The sequence below is a fragment of the Hesperophylax consimilis genome, chromosome 2 (assembly GCF_061612785.1).
Source record: "Hesperophylax consimilis isolate HC1 chromosome 2, BYU_Hcon_1.0, whole genome shotgun sequence".
NCBI lineage: Eukaryota > Metazoa > Arthropoda > Insecta > Trichoptera > Limnephilidae > Hesperophylax > Hesperophylax consimilis.
This window is the reverse complement of record NC_142837.1, coordinates 2295315-2318398: the sequence shown is the minus strand read 5'-3', so window position 1 is coordinate 2318398 and position 23084 is coordinate 2295315. Positions and strand designations below refer to the sequence as shown.

At 35.5% G+C, this 23084-nt stretch overlaps 1 protein-coding gene across 1 annotated transcript in view; it reads right to left on the bottom strand.

Annotated features, from left to right (window-relative positions):
* Nucleotides 1–5570: 5570 nt before the first annotated feature.
* The window catches only part of LOC149425621 (uncharacterized), a 67253-nt gene continuing 49739 nt past the window's right edge, over nucleotides 5571–23084 (bottom strand). Inside the window, exons 7-9 of the mRNA XM_089645872.1 lie at nucleotides 21707–21812; nucleotides 7648–7775; nucleotides 5571–5823 (exon numbers count right to left, since the gene is read on the bottom strand). Coding sequence (XP_089501998.1) covers nucleotides 7648–7775; nucleotides 21707–21812 — 234 coding nt within the window. The 3' untranslated portion in view covers nucleotides 5571–5823. The remainder of the gene's footprint in view (nucleotides 5824–7647; nucleotides 7776–21706; nucleotides 21813–23084) is intronic.

Here is a 23084-nt window from a genome sequence, read left to right as displayed (position 1 = left end):
TCTACCAGGTGCCCGGATTTTCAGATTTTCGTTTAGAAATCGCAAATATTGTCTTCAATAATCAAATATTACAGTTTGAGGTTTGAAGTTATTCCAAAAAATATTTTTTTTTATTATTTTGTGTCTTGTTTTGTTTCATGTTTAGTTTAGATTTTTTAGTATTATCTTCTTCCTCAAAAAAATAAATTCAAAACCAAAATGTGTAATTTAGGGTTACTGCATATAATTATACATTAAATGTAAATTTAATATTTTGCGTAAGAATGGAACACACAAACATACATTCAGCATCCAAATAGAGTTATATTTGAACATCTTTGACACCCTATAAGTACCCAGTTCTTTAGAGAATGTTCCTCCCGATTCGGGGCTCAGATAAAAGAAAAGAGATCGATCTAGCATTAATGTCACAATGTTTAACTTTCACGAACCATTAAACGGATACCCGCCTGGTAACTCGCCGTCGTGATTTTCTTTTTCAAATATCACAAACAAGTAAAACAAAGAAGAAAAAATATTGGGTAAGAAAACGAGCTGGAAACACCATACAAAGGATTTCGTTTTGTTTTACTCGGAATTATTGTAATTTCAAATCGTTTTAAATATTTTAGAAGAAGGATTTTCTTGTAGCAACTCATTTAAAAATGGTTCCATGATAACTCAACACAGTGAAAATTCAACATACTTTTAAAAAGTGATATAAAGTCATTAGAAACGATGAAAAAAAAATTTAAACCCATCCTAACCTAACCTCACCTACTTAACCCAGCTAATAAAGTTTTTGTTTCATCACTTTCCATGATTTTATATAACTTTTTCTTTATGTGATGAATTATCATTTTGATGAGTTATCCGGTCACTGAATTACCAGATGGGTTGTTTGACAGTATATTGTTTCTTTAGCACTGGGGAATTAGCAATTTTATAGTAAATGACGTCATTTAATAAATATCTGTAAATGTTTATTTTGGATAAGTAAATTTATATATCTTTCTATTGGTCGATGGTTTGGTTAGGTTATCTATAGTAATAATTTAATAAATTATTGACATAAATTGGATTACAAAAATAAGCTAATTATTATTGTTTTGAAGCATAATCCATAAGTAGCAACCAAACCTTAGGGCTGAAACCCAGGCTCTTGTTTCAAAAGTATAATACAAAAGTACAAACCGAGCGCAGGACTGAAACCCGGGCTATTGTTTTAAAAGTATAATACAAAAGTACAAACCGAGCTCAGGACTGAAACCCAGGCTATTGTTTTAAAAGTATAATACAAAAGTACAAACCGAGCTCAGGACTGAAACCCAGGCTATGGTTTTAAAACTAAAATTAAACAGTACGAACGGAGCTCAGGACTGAAACCCAGGCTATTGTTTTAAAAGTATAATACAAAAGTACAAACCGAGCTCAGGACTGAAACCCAGGCTATTGTTTTAAAACTATAATTAAACAGTACGAACGGAGCTCAGGACTGAAACCCAGGCTATTGTTTTAAAAGTATAATACAATAGTACGAACCGAGCTCAGGACTGAAACCCAGGCTATGCTTTTAAAAGTATAATACAAAAGTACAAACCGAGCTCAGGACTGAAACCCAGGCTATTGTTTTAAAAGTATAATACATAAGTACAAACCGAGCTCAGGACTGAAACCCAGGCTATTATTTTAAAAGTACGAGGCGTATCCAGAAAGTAAGTGTACTGAATTTTTGTAGGTTACTAATCTTTTTATTGAAACAAAAAAATTACATGGTTACCGTAGTACATATGTAAGCTATTTTTCGACATAGTCACCATTCCTCTCAATGCAGGTGGTGAAGCGGGGGATCAACTTTTTGATGCCTTCCTCGAAGTAGTTTCCCGCCAACACCTTCGTCCACTTTTCCACCTCCTCCTTTACCTCCTCGTCGGTTAAAAACCTTTTTTCACCCATGTACAGCTTCAAGGAGGTAAAGAGATAATAATCTGAAGGTGCTAGGTTAAGGGAATGCGCGGGGTGGTTCAGAATATCCCATTTAAACGAGTTCAGAATATCCCATTTAAGCAGTTCCTTCGTGGCGTTGGCCGTGTGTGGTCTGGCATTGTCGTGCAGCAGGCTGACTCCCTTTGTCAGAATGCCTCTCCTCTTGTTATGAATCGCCTTCCGCAATTTTTTTAGGGTCTCACAGTATCTTGCAAAGTTGATGGTCTCCACTTGAGGCAGATATTCAATCAAAATTATGCCTTGACAGTCCCAAAACACGGATGCCACGATTTTCTTGGCTGAAATTGTGGTTTTGAACTTTTTGGTGGAGGGTGAAGAGGTTAGAACCGTTTTTAAACTCGCGATATCACTTGTACACACTCGTACAATTCATAGATTTATCATCATATGCAGTTTTAACCTCATTATAAACCTCAAACGGAGGTTTTTCCTTCCAAACGAGATAACGGATGACGCCGCGTATTTCGCATTTGGCGGGAGATTGGATTGACATTTTTCACGAAACGTGTTGTTGCGTTGACACTTCTCAACGTACTGACCTTGAACAGGTATCGTTGCGGAGGGGAAGAGTCAGGCTACACGTAAGTGTAGCCAACATATCGAAAATAAAATTCATTCGGTCGTGAAAGCCTCAGTACACTTACTTTCTGGATATGCCTCGTATAATACAAAAGTACAAACCGAGCTCAGGACTGAAACCCAGGCTATTGTTTTAAAAGTATAATACAAAAGTACAAACCGAGCTCAGGACTGAAACCCGGGCTATTATTTTAAAAGTTTAATACAAAAGTACAAACTGAGCTCAGGGCTGAAACCCAGGCTATTGTTTTAAAAGTATAATACAAAAGTACAAACCGAGCTCAGGACTGAAACCCAGGCTATTGTTCTAAAAATATAATATATAGTTAACAACCGAGCTCAGGGAAGAAACCCAAGATTCTTACTCTGTGGTTTCATCGTTTTAGAGCTTTTTTATAATAGGATTAATAATGGTTAAATAATCACTCGTGCTTTCACTTTATTAATGTTAAATGAAATAATCGCAAGCACTTATTTTAAATCTCGAAAAAATCAGAATTGGCTTGTCCTAAAGAGAAGATACTTCTCCTTCTTCTTCTTATTTTGTATGGGGGGTCAGTTGGGGACATGTTGGTCTGCAAGCCTCAGAGCCTCAGGTTTCACAATGAGTACATCATCAATATCGCCGAGGAATTAATGGAGCGGCCATTCGTTGACCAAAAGACTATTTTAGAAGATGTATACTTTTCTCTACAAAAGCTTAGTTATAATAATAATAAATGAACGTTCAGTCCATAGACTAATTATATTACACCGTCCATAGACTAATTATTTTTTGACCGGTCAGTGGTTGAGTGGGCATAGCGCTTGGGTCTCACTCGAGCGTCGCGTGTTCGATTCCTCGGCTGGCTAAGTCCTCCATCACAACACAAGCAACATTTTCGGCTTTCTGTGGTGGTAGTAGGAGATTTTCAAACATTGTTGGGTTATTCGTAACCCGGGAATGTTTGTCTTTCTTTTTAAAAAAAAAAAAAAAAAAATTACTTTGATTTTTACAACGCCGTTTTTTTTGTAAAATAATCAGCTTAAGGGTGCTGTAAAAATATAACCTCGTAGGCTCAATCTAATTTTTTACAAAATAATACATTAAAAAACTTTAAAATTCCTCATAGGTTTAAATACAAAAATTTATTTATAAATAGTTTACACATTTTGTTATTTATAATATCGCGGACTATTAAAGACTTCTGACTTTTAGTATAGCGCTAGCTCGACCTATTTGCTTACTAGTGATCGACAGTAAAGTACGCGTTACCCACCGGCATATTGATCAGAACTACCACAAACACGATGATCATATTCTATATCCAATTGATATCGAACATAATCGTTACTTTCCGAAAATCTTATTTAGCTATACAGAGTATCAAACTCTTGAAGTGTGATCACAAACTCATAAAAAACATTCAACTCTAATAAACGTGTTACTATCCTTTTCATTTTAGTAATCTATAGCCATTCTGTGTTCACATTTTTATTTTAGTAATCTATAGCCGTTCTGTATTCACATTTTCATTTTAGTAATTTATAGCCGTTCTGTATTCACATTTTCATTTTAGTAATCTTTAGCCGTTCTGTATTCACATTTTCATTCTAGTAATCTATAGCCATTCTATATTCACATTTTCATTTAAGTAATCTATACCCGTTCTGTTTTCACATTTTCATTTCAGTTATCTAAAGCCGTTCTGTATTTACATTTTCATTTTAGTAATCTATGGCCGTTCTGTGTTCACATTTTCATTTTAGTAATCTATAGCCGTAATGTGTTTTCACATTTTCATTTTAGTAATATATAGCCGTTCTGTATTCACATTTTCATTATAGTAATCTATAGGTAGGTATTTTTTTTATTTTTATAGTGAATACCTCACAAGAGTCCCAACTGCTCCCGTCTGGAGCCAGTGAGACTATGGCATCCCCAATTGGGGGATGTTGTGAGGCTGAAGGTAAGTGGGGAAGGGAAAGAGGAAGGTGGGGAAGTACCTGGCTATTCAGATCTAGTCACTAAACACGGCTAAAGCCATTTGGAGCAACTTTTCAATTCTGAATGGTGGTCTTACACCAGGGCGATACTGGTAGTATCTTCCACTCTGCTGTCCTTGTTCTATCGGTATTACAATGGAAGATGCTCTGAGGAACTAGCGTCATTGATTACTTCGGCACCGGAGCGTAGTCGGGATACACGCCAAACGCGCGCCCAACATTTGTACACGGTTGACATTTGTCACATGAGAACGGGTCGCTTCTACGATTCGTTCTTAAGTTCAACAGCTCGGCTGTGGAACGAACTGCCGGCCTCTGTGTTTCCTCCCTCCTACAACATGGGACTATTCAAGACCCATGTTCACTCCTTCCTCTCCACAAAAAGACCCTCCACACAGCATCCCCAAAGATAACATAAGCCCTAAGGGAAATTATTTTCTTCAGGGCCTCCTGTATGGAGTTAATATAAAAAAAATTAAAAAAAGCCGTTCTGTATCCACATTTTGATTTTAGTAATCTATAGCCGTTATGTGTTCACATTTTCATTTTAGTAATCTATACCCGTTCTGTATTCACTTTTTTTTTAGTAATCTATAGCCGTTCTATATTCACATTTTCATTTTAGTAATCTATAGCCGTTCGGCATTCACATTTTCATTTTATTAATCTACAGCCGTTCTGTGTTCACATTTTCGGTTTAATATTCTAAAGCCGTTCTGTTCTTACATTTTAACGAATTAAAAAATAATTTTGCTTCCCAATCCTTTGTTAAATAAAATAGATGGTTCTGACACGACCATTTCAGTTTCTTCTAAAAATATTGTTTTTTTTCAATTGAAACAAGAATCTTCTCTTTCTCGAAAAACAGGTTATTTTAGTTTGTTGTTTCACTGAACCTCAATCAGTTTCCATTTTAAGTTAGACTAAATCAAGTAATGATTGATCTTTTAATAAAACAATTGAATTCACATTTTAATAATTTATTACCAAAAATATATGTACAATATTTACAGGTCCAATTTTTCGGAATAGCTTAAAACACTTCTTAAAAGTTCTTAAGTTTTAACAAATCACTCCATAGCGTATTTTCCACTTCCTCAGATGCCAAATTTTCAGTTCATTAAATTAATTTTATTAGCTTGTTTTATCATCTAATAAAGATCAAATTAATTTACATAGTAATATGTCGTATATATAAAAAATACTTATATAACATTTAAAGGTAAACTCCAACGTATTTAAATTCTTCATTACAAGCCTCCGTTACATCACCTGAAAAGAAAAATTATATTAGAAAAACGACAATTGAGCAAATTAATAAAAAGTTATACCTAGATTCCAAAAAAATACATAAAATTAAAAAGAATGTTTTTTCAATTTTATATATTATTATTTTCTATGTTACACCTCACAACAGCAGCAAAGTGTAAAGGCAGGGAAGCTATGACGCCACCCGGTGGGCAGCGTTGTGAAGCGGGTTAAAATATGGGCCGTAGGAAGAGATTTGTCAATGCGGGTCTTGAAGATGCCCGGATTATATAAAGTAGAAAAACTGATGCCGGTAGTTCATACCACATACGAGCTGTCTGACTCAGAAACGAGTCGAAAAAGCGGCCCGTTCTCACGAAGCTAACATCAAATGTGAACTAGTGTTCCGCTCTAGTACGTTGAGTATGACGCACGTGCACTTGTGCATGCCCACATTGCGCCTGTGCGTTAGAGATGGCAATGTATTGTCAATCAGTCGGACCGCCCTCGTTTGCACAGAATCACGTAGGCTTATCATGTATTACGTGGTCCAGCCCAGAGGTGGCTCCCAAATTAAATTATTTGGCGTACTTGAGATTTGTAAAAGATTTTCAGCTGCTCATTGATGAAGAATCTGATAGCCCTATTCAAGACGCCCAGCTTTATGGACGCTTGACTATCCCGGGCTTCTATAAAGCCCCAATACTTGAGCCGGTCTAATATACTTACTCGAAGCATTTAATTTTTCCATTAAATTGCTCCAGACAATAATGGATCTCTTTTTTTGCTGAAATTCGACATGCTTGGGTTTTTGAGACGTTGAAATTGACCAGGTTGGTCTTAACCCGGCTTGAAACTTCTCGAGGTGGTGGTCAACTTTTTGTCTTACTTTTCGAGCTGTTCAGAAATAATAAAAGAAAGGGGGTTTGTCAAAAAAAATAACAATCGTGAACCGTGTTGTCGTCAACGTAGCAATACATTGGTGCACATTCAACAAGTAATTTTGATGTGCAACAAAAACAGCGTTGATGACGGCACAGATCGTTGTGGAACCCTCGCGTTGATTTGGTGCGAAGAGGAAGAAGAACCGTCAGCTACCGTTTGAATTGTTGTTCCCTTGAGAAAGTTCTTAATCCAACTATGCAAGGTTGGATGGACCTCATACGATGGTAACACGCCGACAAGCGCCCGGTGTCAGACCCTATCAAAGGCTTTGGATATCAAATCCGATGGTTTGAGTTTCTCCAAAACGTTGCGAGTACTACCCCCCAATTTATATATCACATATCCAAGCAGATTGCCACACGATTGGTTTTGTCAAAATCCATTTTGCCGGTTGCTTAGTATATTGTTATTCTCGAGGTATGTGAGCAATTTGTTTATGACCACCCTTTCCAGTTCCTTTGAGAGTATGAAAATAATGGCAATGGAGGGTAATTGAAAGATTCAGAGCGCTCTCCTTTCTTAGGGATTGGGTGGAAGATTGCCTTTTTCCAAAAATATTTAAATAGTTTAGATGATTTAAATAGTTTTAATTGCACTGGAGTGGATAGAACCATTAATTAACTGTGGGAAATGAGAATATGAATCATCTACGGTGCCAATATCTGGAAAGATAAGTTAAGGAATCAAGATCCATGGTTGATTGCCCAATGAAACGCAAATGAACTTATTAAATGGAATGGTTCAGGTAAACATGGGAGAGTGGATAAGGTAAACAAAAGAGTGCTTTTGTATGCAGATAGTAACTTTATCAATATTTATATAAGTTAAGTAAATTTTATAAGTCAAGTTAATTTTAATAATTAAAACAAACACATTTTTTTTAAATAATTTAAATTTACTTACCTACACGTATTGCCGTGACGCCACCGCGAGCACGGCCAGGCTGACCAATAACAGCAGCGGTAAGGCCCCTTCCCTGCGTGAGACCCGCCAACCGGCGTTGCCGTGCTGCATAGCCGCGGGTTGCTCGCCTAATACAACAAAGGAGAAAACTTATTAATTTCATAATAAACATGGTAAAAAGTATTTTTTTTACGTCTACGCGAATGTTGTTGGCTCATTTCATTCCTAGAATGTTATTTGTCTTTTCGTTACAGCAATATGGTTTCTTATGTTTTATAACTTCTAGATTTTTTCGCACAAGAAATACTTCGTATTACAGTGCAAGGTGTTCTAATAATACCCTTTTCTAATTATTGATCCTTTAATCCAAATTTTGATCGAATACTCATGCTTGGTCTTGCGATTTCACGAGAAAGGTAAAAATACATAATTAGGAGGCACTTTCTGAAAATAAGTGCACTTCAACAAGTTCTACACCCTCTTGTTGCTTAGAGTTTAGATCATTATTTATTGTGTCGACTGTATTTGACCATTTTCCACTGCAATGGTATGCTTTGCGTTTTTAACATGGGCACAACACTAACCGTACGCCAACGACACAACACGAGGGAGCCAAGGCGAGTAGAGAGTACACTCTCGCACTCGGTCCACCTTATGATACGTATAAACCCTCGAGCCAAACTGTCGAACTGAACCTCAACATATGGGAAAGAAACGAAACAACCGCAAATGGCGCGAAACGCAGCTTGTAGTTGATTCGTGCCTTTCCCGTAATTCGTGGTACGATTCGCTTTTTGGTTCGAAAATGAATACGTACCCTGAAGGTAGTATAGTCTCACCGAAATGTACACGTACCCTGAAGGTAGTATAGTCTCACCGAAATGTATACGTACCATGAAGGTAGTATAGTCTCACTGAAATATATACGTACCCTGAAGGTAGTATAGTCTCACCGAAATGTATACGTACCATGAAGGAAGTATAGTCTCACCGAAATGTACACGTACCCTGAAGGTAGTATAGTCTCACCGAAATGTATACGTACCATGAAGGTAGTATAGTCTCACTGAAATATATACGTACCCTGAAGGTAGTATAATCTCACCGAAATGTATACGTACCATGAAGGTAGTATAGTCTCACCGAAATGTATACGTACCATGAAGGTAGTATAGTCTCACTGAAATATATACGTACCCTGAAGGTAGTATAATCTCACCTAAATGTATACGTACCATGAAGGTAGTATAGTCTCACCGAAATGTATACGTACCATGAAGGTAGTATAGTCTCACCGAAATATATACGTACCCTGAAGGTAGTATAATCTCACCGAAATGTACACGTACCCTGAAGGTAGTATAGTCTCACCGAAATGTATACGTACCATGAAGGTAGTATAGTCTCACCGAAATGTATACGTACCATGAAGGTAGTATAGTCTCACTGAAATATATACGTACCCTGAAGGTAGTATAATCTCACCTAAATGTATACGTACCATGAAGGTAGTATAGTCTCACCGAAATGTATACGTACCCTGAAGGTAGTATAGTCTCACCGAAATGTACACGTACCCTGAAGGTAGTATAGTCTCACCGAAATGTATACGTACCATGAAGGTAGTATAGTCTCACCGAAATATATACGTACCATGAAGGTAGTATAGTCTCACCGAAATGTATACGTACCATGAAGGTAGTATAGTCACACCGAAATGTATACGTACCCTAAAGGTAGTATAGTCTCACCGAGAGTGTAAAAAAATACATAAGAATTCGTTGTTTAATTGGATGGTAATAGGTAAAAATACATATTGATACATATTTACAAATATTTGACAGTTGTTCGAATATATTTCTCATTTGTATTATTTGTACGTATGTAATATATACAAATGATAATAAATACAAGTTCGGAAACATAATGTATTTTCTTGAATACATTATATGATAGAAGCGGAGGAAGTATGAAAACAATTAAATAAGCTGTGATGCGAATAATGCGGAAAATTCAAAAGATGAAAAGAAAGAGATGTGATAGGGATGATCCTTAAATGTTTTGTTATTCAGAAATTTTGTAAAAAAGTAAGAAGCAACCTTTTATAATATATTTGCCAACAAACACGATATAATATGAATGAATTTCTTGGTTTAATTTAAAACAAAATCACGAGAAACCGTTTGAAATAAATAACTAACCGATTATTCGTCTATAGCCAAGAATTTGAGTATGTAGTGTTAAAAAAGATAACACAGGTTTATTGACAACTAACTCAGGGATCGGAGTTTTGGCCGTCTCTCAAGGAACCATCAAAATGAAAACACTTTGAACAGTTATACTGATTTACCATTTATTTGGCAACTTTTTTTCTAATTTTTATTTTACATTAAGCGGTAAATCATTTAAATTTACTGTATTTAAAGTTATGTTCTTTATACAAATAGAACAGCGTCATACGCGCCTCGCAATTTTTACCTCGTATGGGTGATGTTACTTGGCTATTATAGACTTAGAAGACTAGTGTTTTCTCGGTAGGGAAAAAATTGTTACCTAAAAACCCTACTAAAATTGCATGTTTTGGAGCATCATGTTCATCAGCTTCAGCATCACCAGCTGCTGACGGCGGGCATATACCGCATACATGTCTGTTTGTGTTATGTTGGGATCAGTAACATCGGTATAAGATGCCCTGTCTTTTGAGGTGTGTGTCTGTTTATATGTTAATATATACTTATGGGAAGATAGAGAATAAACATACATATACATAAAAACTATAAATATGTGAATAGATTTATAAAAATAATATATTTAGGAGGGAAGTCGGGATATTAGAAAGTACCTAGTGTTCATGACTTATTCGTCGGCGTCTGAAACTGAGATAGACAAGGTATGGTTGTGATCCATCAGGATATGTTTAGGAAGGATGTGTGTATGTACTTCGAAGTTAAGTTTCTTTTTTCTTTCCGCTTCTATAATTAAGTTTTTGTATTTTCCAATGTCTCGTATGAATTTATTTGTACTTAGTCTGAGTGATTTGTAAAAACGTTCAGTTCGACCTCCTTGTGGCACGCCTTTTGGAATCTCACGCGTTGATTTTTTTTTTTTTTTTTAAAGAAAGACAAACATTCCCAGGTTACAAATAACCCAACAATGTTTGAAAATCTCCTACTACCACCACAGAAAGCCGAAAATGTTGCTTGTGTTGTGATGGAGGACTTAGCCAGCCGAGGAATCGAACACGCGACGCTCGGGTGAGACCAAAGCGCTATGCCCACTCAACCACTGACCGGTTGATGATAGCACGTTCCTGATGAAAACTCTGAAGGATCTATTCTATAGGTATTCCTGTATCAGTTTAGTCAGGTATATGGGCGTGTTGGCACGAGCCCATCTATCCAAACGGTGTCGAATGCCTTCTCTAGATCTAGGAGGGCAGTGTCGGTGAAGCGGTATTCGTTGAACTTTCTTGAGATGAATTCTGCTACTCTGGTGAGTTGTGGAGTTCCTCTTTCTGAAGCCGAACTGCTCGTCTCTCAAAGTCTTGTTGTCGTGGTGGTGTGGACAAGCCTGTTGAGTAAAATCTGTTCAAATACCTTGCTCAACGTTATTTGGCAACAAGGTTATGGACAATATTACTAAATTAGCCTTAAACTATTGTACGGAACAATTGTACGTTGGGAGGTATTGGCTTTGTTTCATTACTTTTGTTAGAGGTACCATATATTTAAAAGCGCTTACTGCTATGCATTGCTGTGCACTGATTTGTGTTGCTTTTCTCATTTCACCATCGCGTCATTCAATCATCCAGAGTAAATCTGCATTTGGCCTTGTGGGTAATAACCACCCATACATCGGACGGCACGTCTGTTCGTCTTCTCTCCCACCTGAAGTCCATGGCTCTCCGCGCAGAGAAGAAGATTTCTCCATACTCAAGTGCAGTACCGCAGTATGTTCCCGCTACCCCTCCTGTTTCATCTCTACTCCTCTGTAGTTAATCATTATTTGTATGGGCATGATTTTAGCGCTTGTTGTTTTTCCGTCGTTCAACAAAAAAGATGATCCTTCTGATTGCACGTGACCAAGGTATGTTTTACACTACCTATATTGCTGCGTGATCGATGTGAAGGTGTATCATCTGTGATTTGTAGTCGTAGGGATACTTGATTAATAGAGGATATGGGCAACTCGTTATACTACGTATATTGTAATATAGTATTATGGTTTTTGTATATTTATTATTCACTAATAGTTCAGTCAATCTAGACAAAAGAAAAAATAGAGGAAAGTTGATTTTTTGTACAAAAGTCCCCACTCCTCCGCTTGCTTCCCTCACCTCTGTGACCGCCAACAGATTCAAATCGAAGGTTCTACTAAAGTCATTATATCTCCTAAACTAAAACATAAATCAGAAAATTATTTCCGGAAGTTAACTTTTATAAAATTATCTAATAATAATGTAAAATAAAACTTATTGTTTTCTGAAATTGATTAGCAAATAATGGTTGATTGTTTTAAAAAAATATATTTTGTTTTGTTGAAATAAGTTTTTTTTTTTTATTTGCTAATATATTCACTAATTTTCAAATTTAATAAGATTTAAAATGGCGTATAACATTGATTGTCTTTATGAAAATAGTGGGTAGACGCGGCACGGCGCGAGCGCTCTAGACGCAACGCGACACGGTAGGACTGAGTGACACGTTGGGATTTGTCACTTTACCAAGTTATAACTGATCCATCAATAAAAATCAAAAGACATTATATATTCTTCTGCGAATAACGATCTTAGGCATTATATAATATAATAGTGTTTTGCACATTTAACAACATTCATCAAATAACAATATCGGGAAACTATAAGAAGTTTCCGAACTGAAAATAATGTCTGGTGGGGAGATCTTTTATATATTTTAAGTAAAAAAACGCAATCGATATTACAGACGATAAATAATACTAGTATTGAAAGACATGAAAATGTTTCCGTTAAATTAGCCAGTTTTAATGGCGTACTAGGCCAATAGCACAGGGTGCGGAAAGCCAAATAAAATCATATTTTGTGTTTGATTTGGTCTCTGCAGAAATTCGATAATTCTGTAAAAGTAAATCATATCAGCAACATTATTCATTTTATGATAATGGGCTATATCCCGGTATATCAGTCAGTCCGTGTCCTCACTTTGTGCAACATTCCTCGCGCTAATTTAAATCGGCCGCTTAAGCCTTGGTAAGCCGTAGAATAGTTCCCACTTTAAACATCGACCGGTGCGATAGCAGTAACAGAATATGTCAAATGTGACGGTTACGTACTCTTATTTAGCCGAAATACACATGTATTTCGGCTAAATAAATACACATATATTTATAAATCTCCTCAGTCTAAATTATAATAAAGCTATCTTTATTCCCTTTTATAATTCCCAAAAGTCATCCCCTAAAAATAATCTTAATCTGTAGTTCCACAACCCTAATTGTAACTTTGCGACATGCTTAAATTGCAAAGACGTGAAATTCGGACAATATATCAAGTATTTAGGTATAACTATAGACTGCCAACTGAAATGGACTTACCATATAGAAATACACTGAGATACCTAAGTTACATTTTCAAACGAATGAGCAACATTGTCAATATAAGAACCATGAAACTTGTTTATGACGCGTTAGTGCTTTCATCCATCATTAAAATAATGTACCAAAGGACCAAGACATATCCCACCAACCAGTTATTTCAAGAAACAGAAATCATGGAACTAAGACGGATCTATCGTATTCAATGTCTCAAATTTATATTTACACGTCCTATCAATTTCACCAAAAACACAAATTGCTCGAGCCAGAGATATACCACATGCGTGTTCACAGTCCCTCACTGCAAAACTAGGCTGGGCCAAAGGCACATCAACTATATTGCCCCAAAATTGTTCAATTCTTTACCCAATTCCATCAACATTTGTCAAAACCTGAACTTATATAAGAAAAATGTTAAAAATTGGATAAGAAATAATTTTGAAGCGAGTAACTTTTTTCTATAATTTAAGCCATCTGTTTCAAAATAACTAAAATACCACATATCTTTCTGTAAATTAAAGATGAATTTCTGTAAATCAAAGAAATATACATGCATATATGTTTTATGTGTGTGTGTGTGGGTGTGTGTGGGTGTGTATGTGTGTGGGTGAGGGTGTGTGTGTGTGTGTATATATTTGTAAATTTTAAAAAAATATATAGAAACTTCTGTAAAAAAACCAATCACATTGATCTCTATAGATACTTTTAACAAGTTTAAAAAAATATATTTAAATACCACTGTTTTATCCTTACCTACACTATAATACCCACGCTCAGGCTTCGCCTTTGTGGGATTTTTTTGTTACTCTTTCATTCTATATTATTATGTATGTACCTGAATTGTATATGTATCAAAAATTTTGTTAGTAAAAAAATAAAAATTAAAATAAAAAAAAATTTCAAAATTTTATCAGTATGGAGTGTTACATTTATCGAGCGATGGGGGATGCTGATGTTATTAATTGATAATCATTATAAAATAGTATGGTAAGATATGGTAAGAGGAATTTTTCAACGTTAAGGACGGGGTTTCAGCGTTTTTTGTCATAATTTTATGAATAGTGCATTGACTATCAATGCATGAAAAAAATTAGTATCCTCACCGTGCTGGTTGAAGTGGCGAACGTTATCAAAAAATATCTGGTAAAATTAGCCCGCCTAAAACATTTGACATTTTGAAAGCTTTCGTAGCTTTAAAAGCTGACGTAGCATAGATATTCCACTCAAGCAGCTTAAAACATTAAGTACTTTCCTTTAATACAATCATAGACAATTCGTGTACTATTGCTGATATCTAGGCTTCCGACCTATATACGGATTATATTCCGAGCCGCGCTAAGTTCCACATTCCAACCGAGCCGAGCTTTAAATCAACCGATATACCAGACCCATGTATTTTCAAGATTGAATTTTGTGTGTATTTCTAGCAGAAAAACTATTATTTGCATGTCTCCCTCAAGTTATAAGGCCCTAGATGACTTTTACAGATGCAGAGAAAAGATGAAAAACTGGAGAGTTTAAATTAAGGCGATGCACTACGTCATGTAATATTTTAACTTGAGCTGCTATCAATAACAACCCTTACGTAAATAGCGATAAGGTTTAAATTCCCGCTTAACAACATCAGCCTGTTTTGATTTATGCAAGAAAAAAACGTGGCCAAAAAGTACCTTTTATTTTATTTTGTGCATGTTCAGGCATAAATATTTAATTTTTTTTGATCATTTTATAAATAACTTATTTTGCCACATTATTAAATAAAATCTTAACCTAAAATGGGTTCGTAAGTAGGAAATTTTGAACTTTAAAGCAGTTTTCATAGGAATTATAAATTATTTTTTTCTGGGCTTCTAAAGAGACTAATCTAAAAAATACTCGATTATTTCAAAGGCCAAGATGTATTCTACACGCAGTATTTAATTAAAGCATCTGAAACATTTCTAGGCGACCAAATTTTCAAACGAAAATAAAAGATTTTCATTACTATGTATGGCATCGCCTTAATGGACGTGCTGCTGCAGAAATAACATTTTTTATCATCAGTATGGGCAAATATGTCTGTTTTAATATTTAAAAATAATGAACGGATCTAAAAATTTAATTGTCGTCACTAAGCATTCGTTTATCTTATCGTGAAGGTTACAGAAATATAAGGTTTCTAACATAAGAGTGAATGTTACAGAAGTTTAAGGTCTCTAAGATAAGAGATGAAGATTTTTACGTAATAGTTAGAAAATGCCGATGTAAACATACAAAACATTAGGTAGCCTAAACCCAGTTCATGCCATGGGAGGAATTTATTGTACAGTGCAACTCTCCATTGTACAAAGTTCTAACAACTTAAATGTAGCTCGTTTGCTAATTGTCAAAATATTAGAACCACGATAAAACTTAATTTAAGTAATTAAAAATCAAGTTTTCAATCAATTATCTCTTAAATCGAAAGTTGATTTGGCAAGAATTCAGCCAACAAATAGCGCGGCCCGCTAGCATTCCATAAGGACACACCTCCATGTTCAAACATGGCTAGGAAATAAACAAGCATTTATTGGATGGGGATTGCAAAGTAGAGATAAAGATTGCAAGAACATAATTCAACATCTTTAAATACCACTAACATGTCCCGTAGCTCCAAATGAACTTATCACGCTAATTTGTTGTAACTGCAAAACCTTGTACATAAAGTCATGTAGCTGTCAGAGAGCAGTGTTAGCGTGTTCTGTTATGTGTGGCCACTGTAAAGGTTTATCCTGCAGAAAACACAAGCGTCAGGTAGGTTCACTGTCGTTGTTCTACCGGTATTACAATGAAAGATGCTCCGAGGAACTAGCGTCATTGATCCCCTCGGCACTGGTGTATAATCGGGAAACACATATGTACATGATATACAATTGTCATATGAGAACCGTTCGCTTCTACGACTCAACAGAGTTCAACAGCTCGGCTGTGGAACGATTTGCCGGCCTCTGTGTTTCCTGCCCCCTACAATGTGGGTCTCTTCGAGTCCCATGTTCACTTCTTCCTTTCCTCGAAAATACCCTCCATACAGCATCCCAGAGATGACACAAGCCCTGAGGGAAATTAATTTCAGGTGTGGAAATAATATTCAAAAAATCATATATTCTGTTATGTGGCAGTTATGGAACCATTATGTTGAGAAGCTGAACGAAGTTGGGAGAAGATTGAAATCGGAAAGAGATATGTTAAGAAACATTTGCTAAACACGGCTTAAGCCAAGTATGATGGTCTTTCACCACGGCGGTATATTATGTAATATAAGTGGGATCACGTATGTAACTAAATCCAAGTACAAAACTACAAATCCTAATATGATTTCAGGGGAAATTTTGGTTTAGAATTATTAAATATGAGAAAAGGCATACTTGTGAACAACACTATTAGTTTATATCAAATGAAAAATACACTTTGTAAAACACCACTTTTATTTTGAATTAATATTAACAGCCAACCAGGTTTCGCTTAGCTCAAGCTTCATCAGGGCTTATTATATCAACTGTTCATATAATAAGCCCTGATGAAGCTTGAGCCAAGCGAAACCTGGTTGGCTGTTAATATTAATTCAAAATAAAAGTGGTGTTTTACAAAGTGTATTTTTCATTTGATATATAATGTCAAATCACAAAGTGTTTGCTTCCTTCGATAAAACTATTAGTTTAGGTTAGGTTAGGTGATGCTGGTTATTGTTTATTAAACGCGCGCACGGCATATCTACACGGTTTATAATTGTCATACGAGAACGGGTCGATTCTACGCCTCGTTCTAGAGTTCAACTGCTCGGCTGTGGATCGATTTGACGGTCACTGTGTTTCTTGTAGTTTTTATTAATAAGTACAGAATACACATTTTTTTATGAATTTGTGTCATTAATTCCGGTACAATTAACTCTAGAACTCGGATTTGCTGTAGATCCAGACATTTTGAAAATTATTGTTTGAATAAATTCAGACAAGCGACCTAAATATAATATTTTAACAGAAAATTGTTTTAATTTTCTTTTTCAAACTTGTATTATAATATTCCGTGATTTTTCACTAGTTAAAAATACTTCACAAATCCTACAGTTATAATATCCTTTATTTTTACGGGTCTGCGATAGTTATAGAATAAGGACACTAAGAATGCCTTGTGACCCGAATATGTTCCCAATCGAGGCCAAAAATTCCAAAAGAAAACTGAGCTTATGAATTTCAAATGGGATGAAGATCTACGATGTGTATGTGAGACAGAACGCTGGACCATTGGGCGAAATGGAACTTTTATTTTTTCAAATTTCAATGGAAGGATTTTCGAGTTTTCTTTTTTATTTCATGGCGCTATTAATACAATCATTAAGGTCGCTCTACAAATTTCATGGCGCTAGTAATAAAAGCATTAAGGTCGTTCTACAAATTTCGTAATGTTTCATAATATGTGTATGCTTAATATAACGTAGAATGCTCTGGAACAAAATAACAAATACTTTTTATCCGTTCTTGAAAGTTAAACATATTCAAAAATGTTTGGCAGAATTTAAATGCTCTAATGTACGTCAAATTCAATTCCCGTTCAACCCTTGGGCATTTTCTCATGCTCCATCTTAACGCGAATGCCAAAAATGATGGTTTACCAACTGACATAAATTGCGCGCAACTTGCATCAATGTGTCAAGTGCAGATCCTGCCTTTCAGCAGCTTGCTCCTGTCGATATTATAACTGCTGAGAGTCTGTCAGATTCTACACGTAGGAACATATATAAAACTTGTGCAACTTGAAAGGTAGATAATGAGAAAGTGTCAGATGCACGGAGAGAGCGGTGGAACGATTTTGAAAATGTTTTGAAGATTTCAAGTTTTACTTCTAAGGAAGAAAATGTATTCAACATAAAAAATGGTGAACTTAGGTAATTACGGTAAAGGTTCAATATTTAACATTTCTTGGCGACGAACACTTAAAAGTAATTCCTTTTCCATCATTACCTATAAACGGAAAATATTGTATGTGCAATGGTGGAGGATAAAGCTAGCGCAGAAAATGAACCTACGACGCCTGTGGAGGAATCAGACGCTAATGTCCCATCGCACGGGCGGTTTCAGCTTCCAAGCCAGAGAGGGGAAGGCATTGGAGGTTGCCCACCACTTTCCCACGGGAGGGCAGCTTAACATTTTTATAGAGCTTACAGGACCAAAAAAGTAGGTAGAATAAAATAAAAATATTTACATACACGCTGACATTTACCCAAGGTTATTTGTGGTAGTAAGAGGACCATCTTATGCCTTGAAAAAACCCATGGGTACATTGAATTTGGTGGTCCTTGACGTACAGGAAAATAATGCACCATTTTTCCAAAACTTCATTGAAGATTGCAAGACGCTATACGTGATTTAGAGATATATGAGTATTACAAATTTCAAAATAATTTAAAAAGTTCTTAATACAGATTATATCATTTTGAATTGTGTATTACGCAATTTACGTATGAAGATATTCTTTTACATTTGAAAATGTCAAATAGAAATTAGATGTATTTATATTTTTTTAAATGTGTACATATGAAACAAATATTTCTACAAGAATGGCGGATTCCGTACATTAGTCTCAATTCCTCAATAAACTCCGAGACGGTGGATGTGGAAATATGAAATCCCAACCTGGATTAAGTGACGAAAGCCAAGAGAGTGGGAAACTATTTACAACTTTCACTGAGACACGGAAAAGAGCCATTTTAAAAGAGAAATTTTTCCGTTGTTTCCCCAATTGGGGTAGGTATGTGGTGTGGGTGAAGAGAGTGAAATATAAATTATTACATTCACAAATACAGAGAGAGTGCTACAGACAGAAAAAAAATGTGGGTTCCCACTCAGGCGTCGCGAGTTCAATCAACTACTAGCTACGTCCTCCATCATTGCAAAAGAAACATTTTCCGATTACACAAAAAGGGATTTTTTCTCCTGTGTAGAGTTAATATTAAAAAAATAAAATAAAAATCGATCCCTAGGCCTCTCAGGTCTAGGCGAGGTACTAAACCTGTCACATTTATAATAAAAATAATAGATTTGTGATTTTGGAGGCAGTTATAAAAATCTATTTTTCTTAATTTTTTGTTCGTTCACAATTTTTTTCTTGGGATCTCAGCTGTTTACCACCCCTGCCAACGTCCAAATCCACTAATCTAATAATTATCATGTTAACTCAAACAGCAAAAAATCAGATGTTTATAAATAAACTACAACCATGATTCAGACATTAACTTAGTATACTGCCTTCATAAATAAAATGTCAGCTAGGAATATGCAAGACTCACATTCTGATAAAAAAGGGCTTTCACCTATTACAATAAAAGTATATTAGAATGTTACTTTTTTAAAATTCCTAGCTGTCGTTTTGCTTATAGTTGTTGAATGAGCCCTAATAATAAAGTATCATCTAAACAATACAATTGGTGTGCTTAGCCATCTCTTGTTTCAACTCAGCCGTTTGGCATTTCAACTATCTGTAAATTTGCTTATCTGTGCCGTTCCGTTTTCGAAAATCTACTACATTCCCTTTTTTTATTCAAGCAATCTTTATATTGATGGCTTACATTGACTATGGTTCAGTAAAGATTGGTTTTTTCGAATGTAAAATTTTCGTGTAAATTTGGATTTTCTTATTCGCATTTTTTTCAATATTATGGTAAATACCAGCCTGAAAAAACGTTAAAAAATATTTGTTTTCTATAAAATACATGTTACGTTGTTAATTTTCAAAGTGAAATATTTTTTTTATAGAATGACTACTGGACCAGCGGAAGTAGCAAAGATGGTGGAGGGCATAAATTTTGGTTTTGGTGTGGGCGGGCGCAATTATTTGGAAATACTGAACCCGGTTTTTGCCAGGAATTTCGACGATGTTTAAAAGGAGTGTGTCATTTTTTCGTAGTAGCCCGATTGGACTTGAATAAGAAGCCCTTAAAATATGCCGAGAGCCAAGATATCCTTATCACGCTCATGTGTACGCAGTAAGCTGAGAAAATACCGGACACAGATTGCCACATGATTCCCGGACACGAGGTATGGACCTCGTTACCAAGATATCTTTATCACGCTCATGTGTACGCAGTTAGCTGAGAAAATACCGGACACAGATTGCCACATGATTCCCGGACACGAGGTATGGACCTCGTTACCAAGATATCCTTATCACGCTCATGTGTACGCAGTTAGCTGAGAAAATACCGGACACAGATTGCCACATGATTCCCGGACACGAGGTATGGACCTCGTTACCAAGATATCTTTATCACGCTCATGAGTACGCAGTTAGCTGAGAAAATACCGGACACAGATCGCCACATGATTCCCGGACACGAGGTATGGACCTCGTTACCAAGATATCCTTATCACGCTCATGTGTACGCAGTTAGCTGAGAAAATACCGGACACAGATCGCCACATGATTCCCGGACATGAGGTATGGACCTCGTTACCAAGATATCCTTATCACGCTCATGTGTACGCAGTTAGCTGAGAAAATACCGGACACAGATCGCCACATGATTCCCGGACACGAGGTATGGACCTCGTTACCAAGATATCCTTATCACGCTCATGTGTACGCAGTTAGCTGAGAAAATACCGGACACAGATCGCCACATGATTCCCGGACACGAGGTATGGACCTCGTTACCAAGATATCCTTATCACGCTCATGTGTACGCAGTTAGCTGAGAAAATACCGGACACAGATCGCCACATGATTCCCGGACATGAGGTATGGACCTCGTTACCAAGATATCCTTATCACGCTCATGTGTACGCAGTTAGCTGAGAAAATACCGGACACAGATTGCCGCATGATTTCCGGACACGAGGTATGGACCTCGTTCTTCATTCCAGAAGAAATCAACCTTTAACCAGAAAAGACGCGTTCGTAAAATTCCTTTATTTTTTTCTCCTCCTGGCTTATTATGCCAAATAAAGTGACTTTTAGTTAGTAAAATTGTTCTTATTTTATCAATAAACCCTCTGACATAGTATTGTTTCTTTTGAAAAATTATTGTATAAATATTTATTTCAAACAAAAAATAACAAAATAAATTGTAGTATATAATAATAAAAATGTAAGTATTTAAGAACTTAACTACAAATCATTTAATTTTAGAGAAAAATTTGCTTTCGATTTATTATGTAATTATGTATGAGAAAAAATAGAATCACGTTTTTTTGGTCGTTCGCTGGTCACTGTTAACAGAAATACTTTTTATTTCAGAGTCATTAAAATGACCAGCTTTAAACTAATGGAATTGAAAATAAGATCATATTTTTCAGTTTGTTAAAAAAAAAAAATAATAAAGAGCGTAGATGATAAGATTTGGTTGATACATTTATTGGAAAGAAATTAGATTAATAAACGTTTAGCGCGTTAAATTTCCCTTTCACAGCCGCGAGTACTACCTGTTGTCTGCGACTTCATCAAATTGGCTGATAAAGTAAAAAAAATAGTTTCTTACCATTCAGAACATGCAATATCATGCTTGCAGAATCGAGATTCGATGGGTTGCAGGAGTAATTTCCAGAATCTTTTCTTTTCGTGTTGTATATCGTGAGTTGTCCAATCTGTGTACAAACAAAACACAATACGATTACTATAAACGAAATTTTACACGTTTGCAATGTTGATATAAAACAACAATACTTAATTTACCTGCCCAAATAAAACACTAAATTCGAATGAATAATTAAACAATACAATATTAACGATAATAAACAATTATGAAAATCTAATACCGAACACAAACTTTCAAAAACGTATTTTCTTTCAACCCAGGGTCTTTTATCTCTTCAATTAACAATAAATCAAACAAAATTATCGAAAAATCCAACATTAAAGTTTCCTTTCGTAGCTTCGTAGTACCATAGACCTAACCTAACGCGTAATACTTTGAACGAATAAACAAAATTCTTGAGAAAGCACAAACTCGTGAGATTTCGTTTACATTCGTTTTTTGTTTCCCTTTCATTCTGAAAAGTGTTTCATCATCGACATCAATAACGATTTACTGTATTTAGCTTGAATCCCCACTTAGAGAATTTTCTCTTTCGAGCCATCGAGCATTGCGTTACTTATCTATAACGAAAAGATAACGGCGGTTATCTTCTGAGGAAGGAAAAGTATGGAACGGAAAAAAAAATTAACGCAGAAAAATTAAGTGACAAAGAAAAATCAGAAATTCGGAGGGGATATTGGAAAATTGTACTCTCGAGAAATTTAACTTTAAAATTGGAACGGACTCGCATTTGCCGAATAGCTTTATTTTTACGGTGGGTTTAGAAATTTGACTGTTGAATCGGTAACTGAACCTTATTATTGCCCTTTTTGGAAGTATTTTTGAATTTCAATTTAATTTTGAGTAATAAAAGATTGAGAGTAGATTTGATTGTATTTTAACCAGATCTTATCAACTGGTTGATAGTGTAACGTTTTTATTTGTAGATTAGAAATCATGCGCAGTATTCTGTAGAGTACTACACTGTAAATCAATAAGATTTCTGAATTCCTTACTGGTATTTCCTAAATGATACCTTGATTTACCTTATTCTGAAAATAATAACTTTCTGATGCTTGTTTGCATCTACTAGTGTATTTAAATGTAGTAGATGTACAAAAGCAACGCAAAAAACATCACAATGATGAAATAAGTGGAAAACGATGATGTTTCCAATCTTTGAAACAAAAACAGTAACGAGGAAATGAATCTGAAAGCGATATAACCGTTTTCAGGTTAAGCGTTTTGCAATCTATGAGGGTGCAAACTCAAGCATTCTCTATCCTAAAGATTATATATGTGAGAGTGGGTAGTGTTTGCAGTAAATTTTTCAATTGAAATT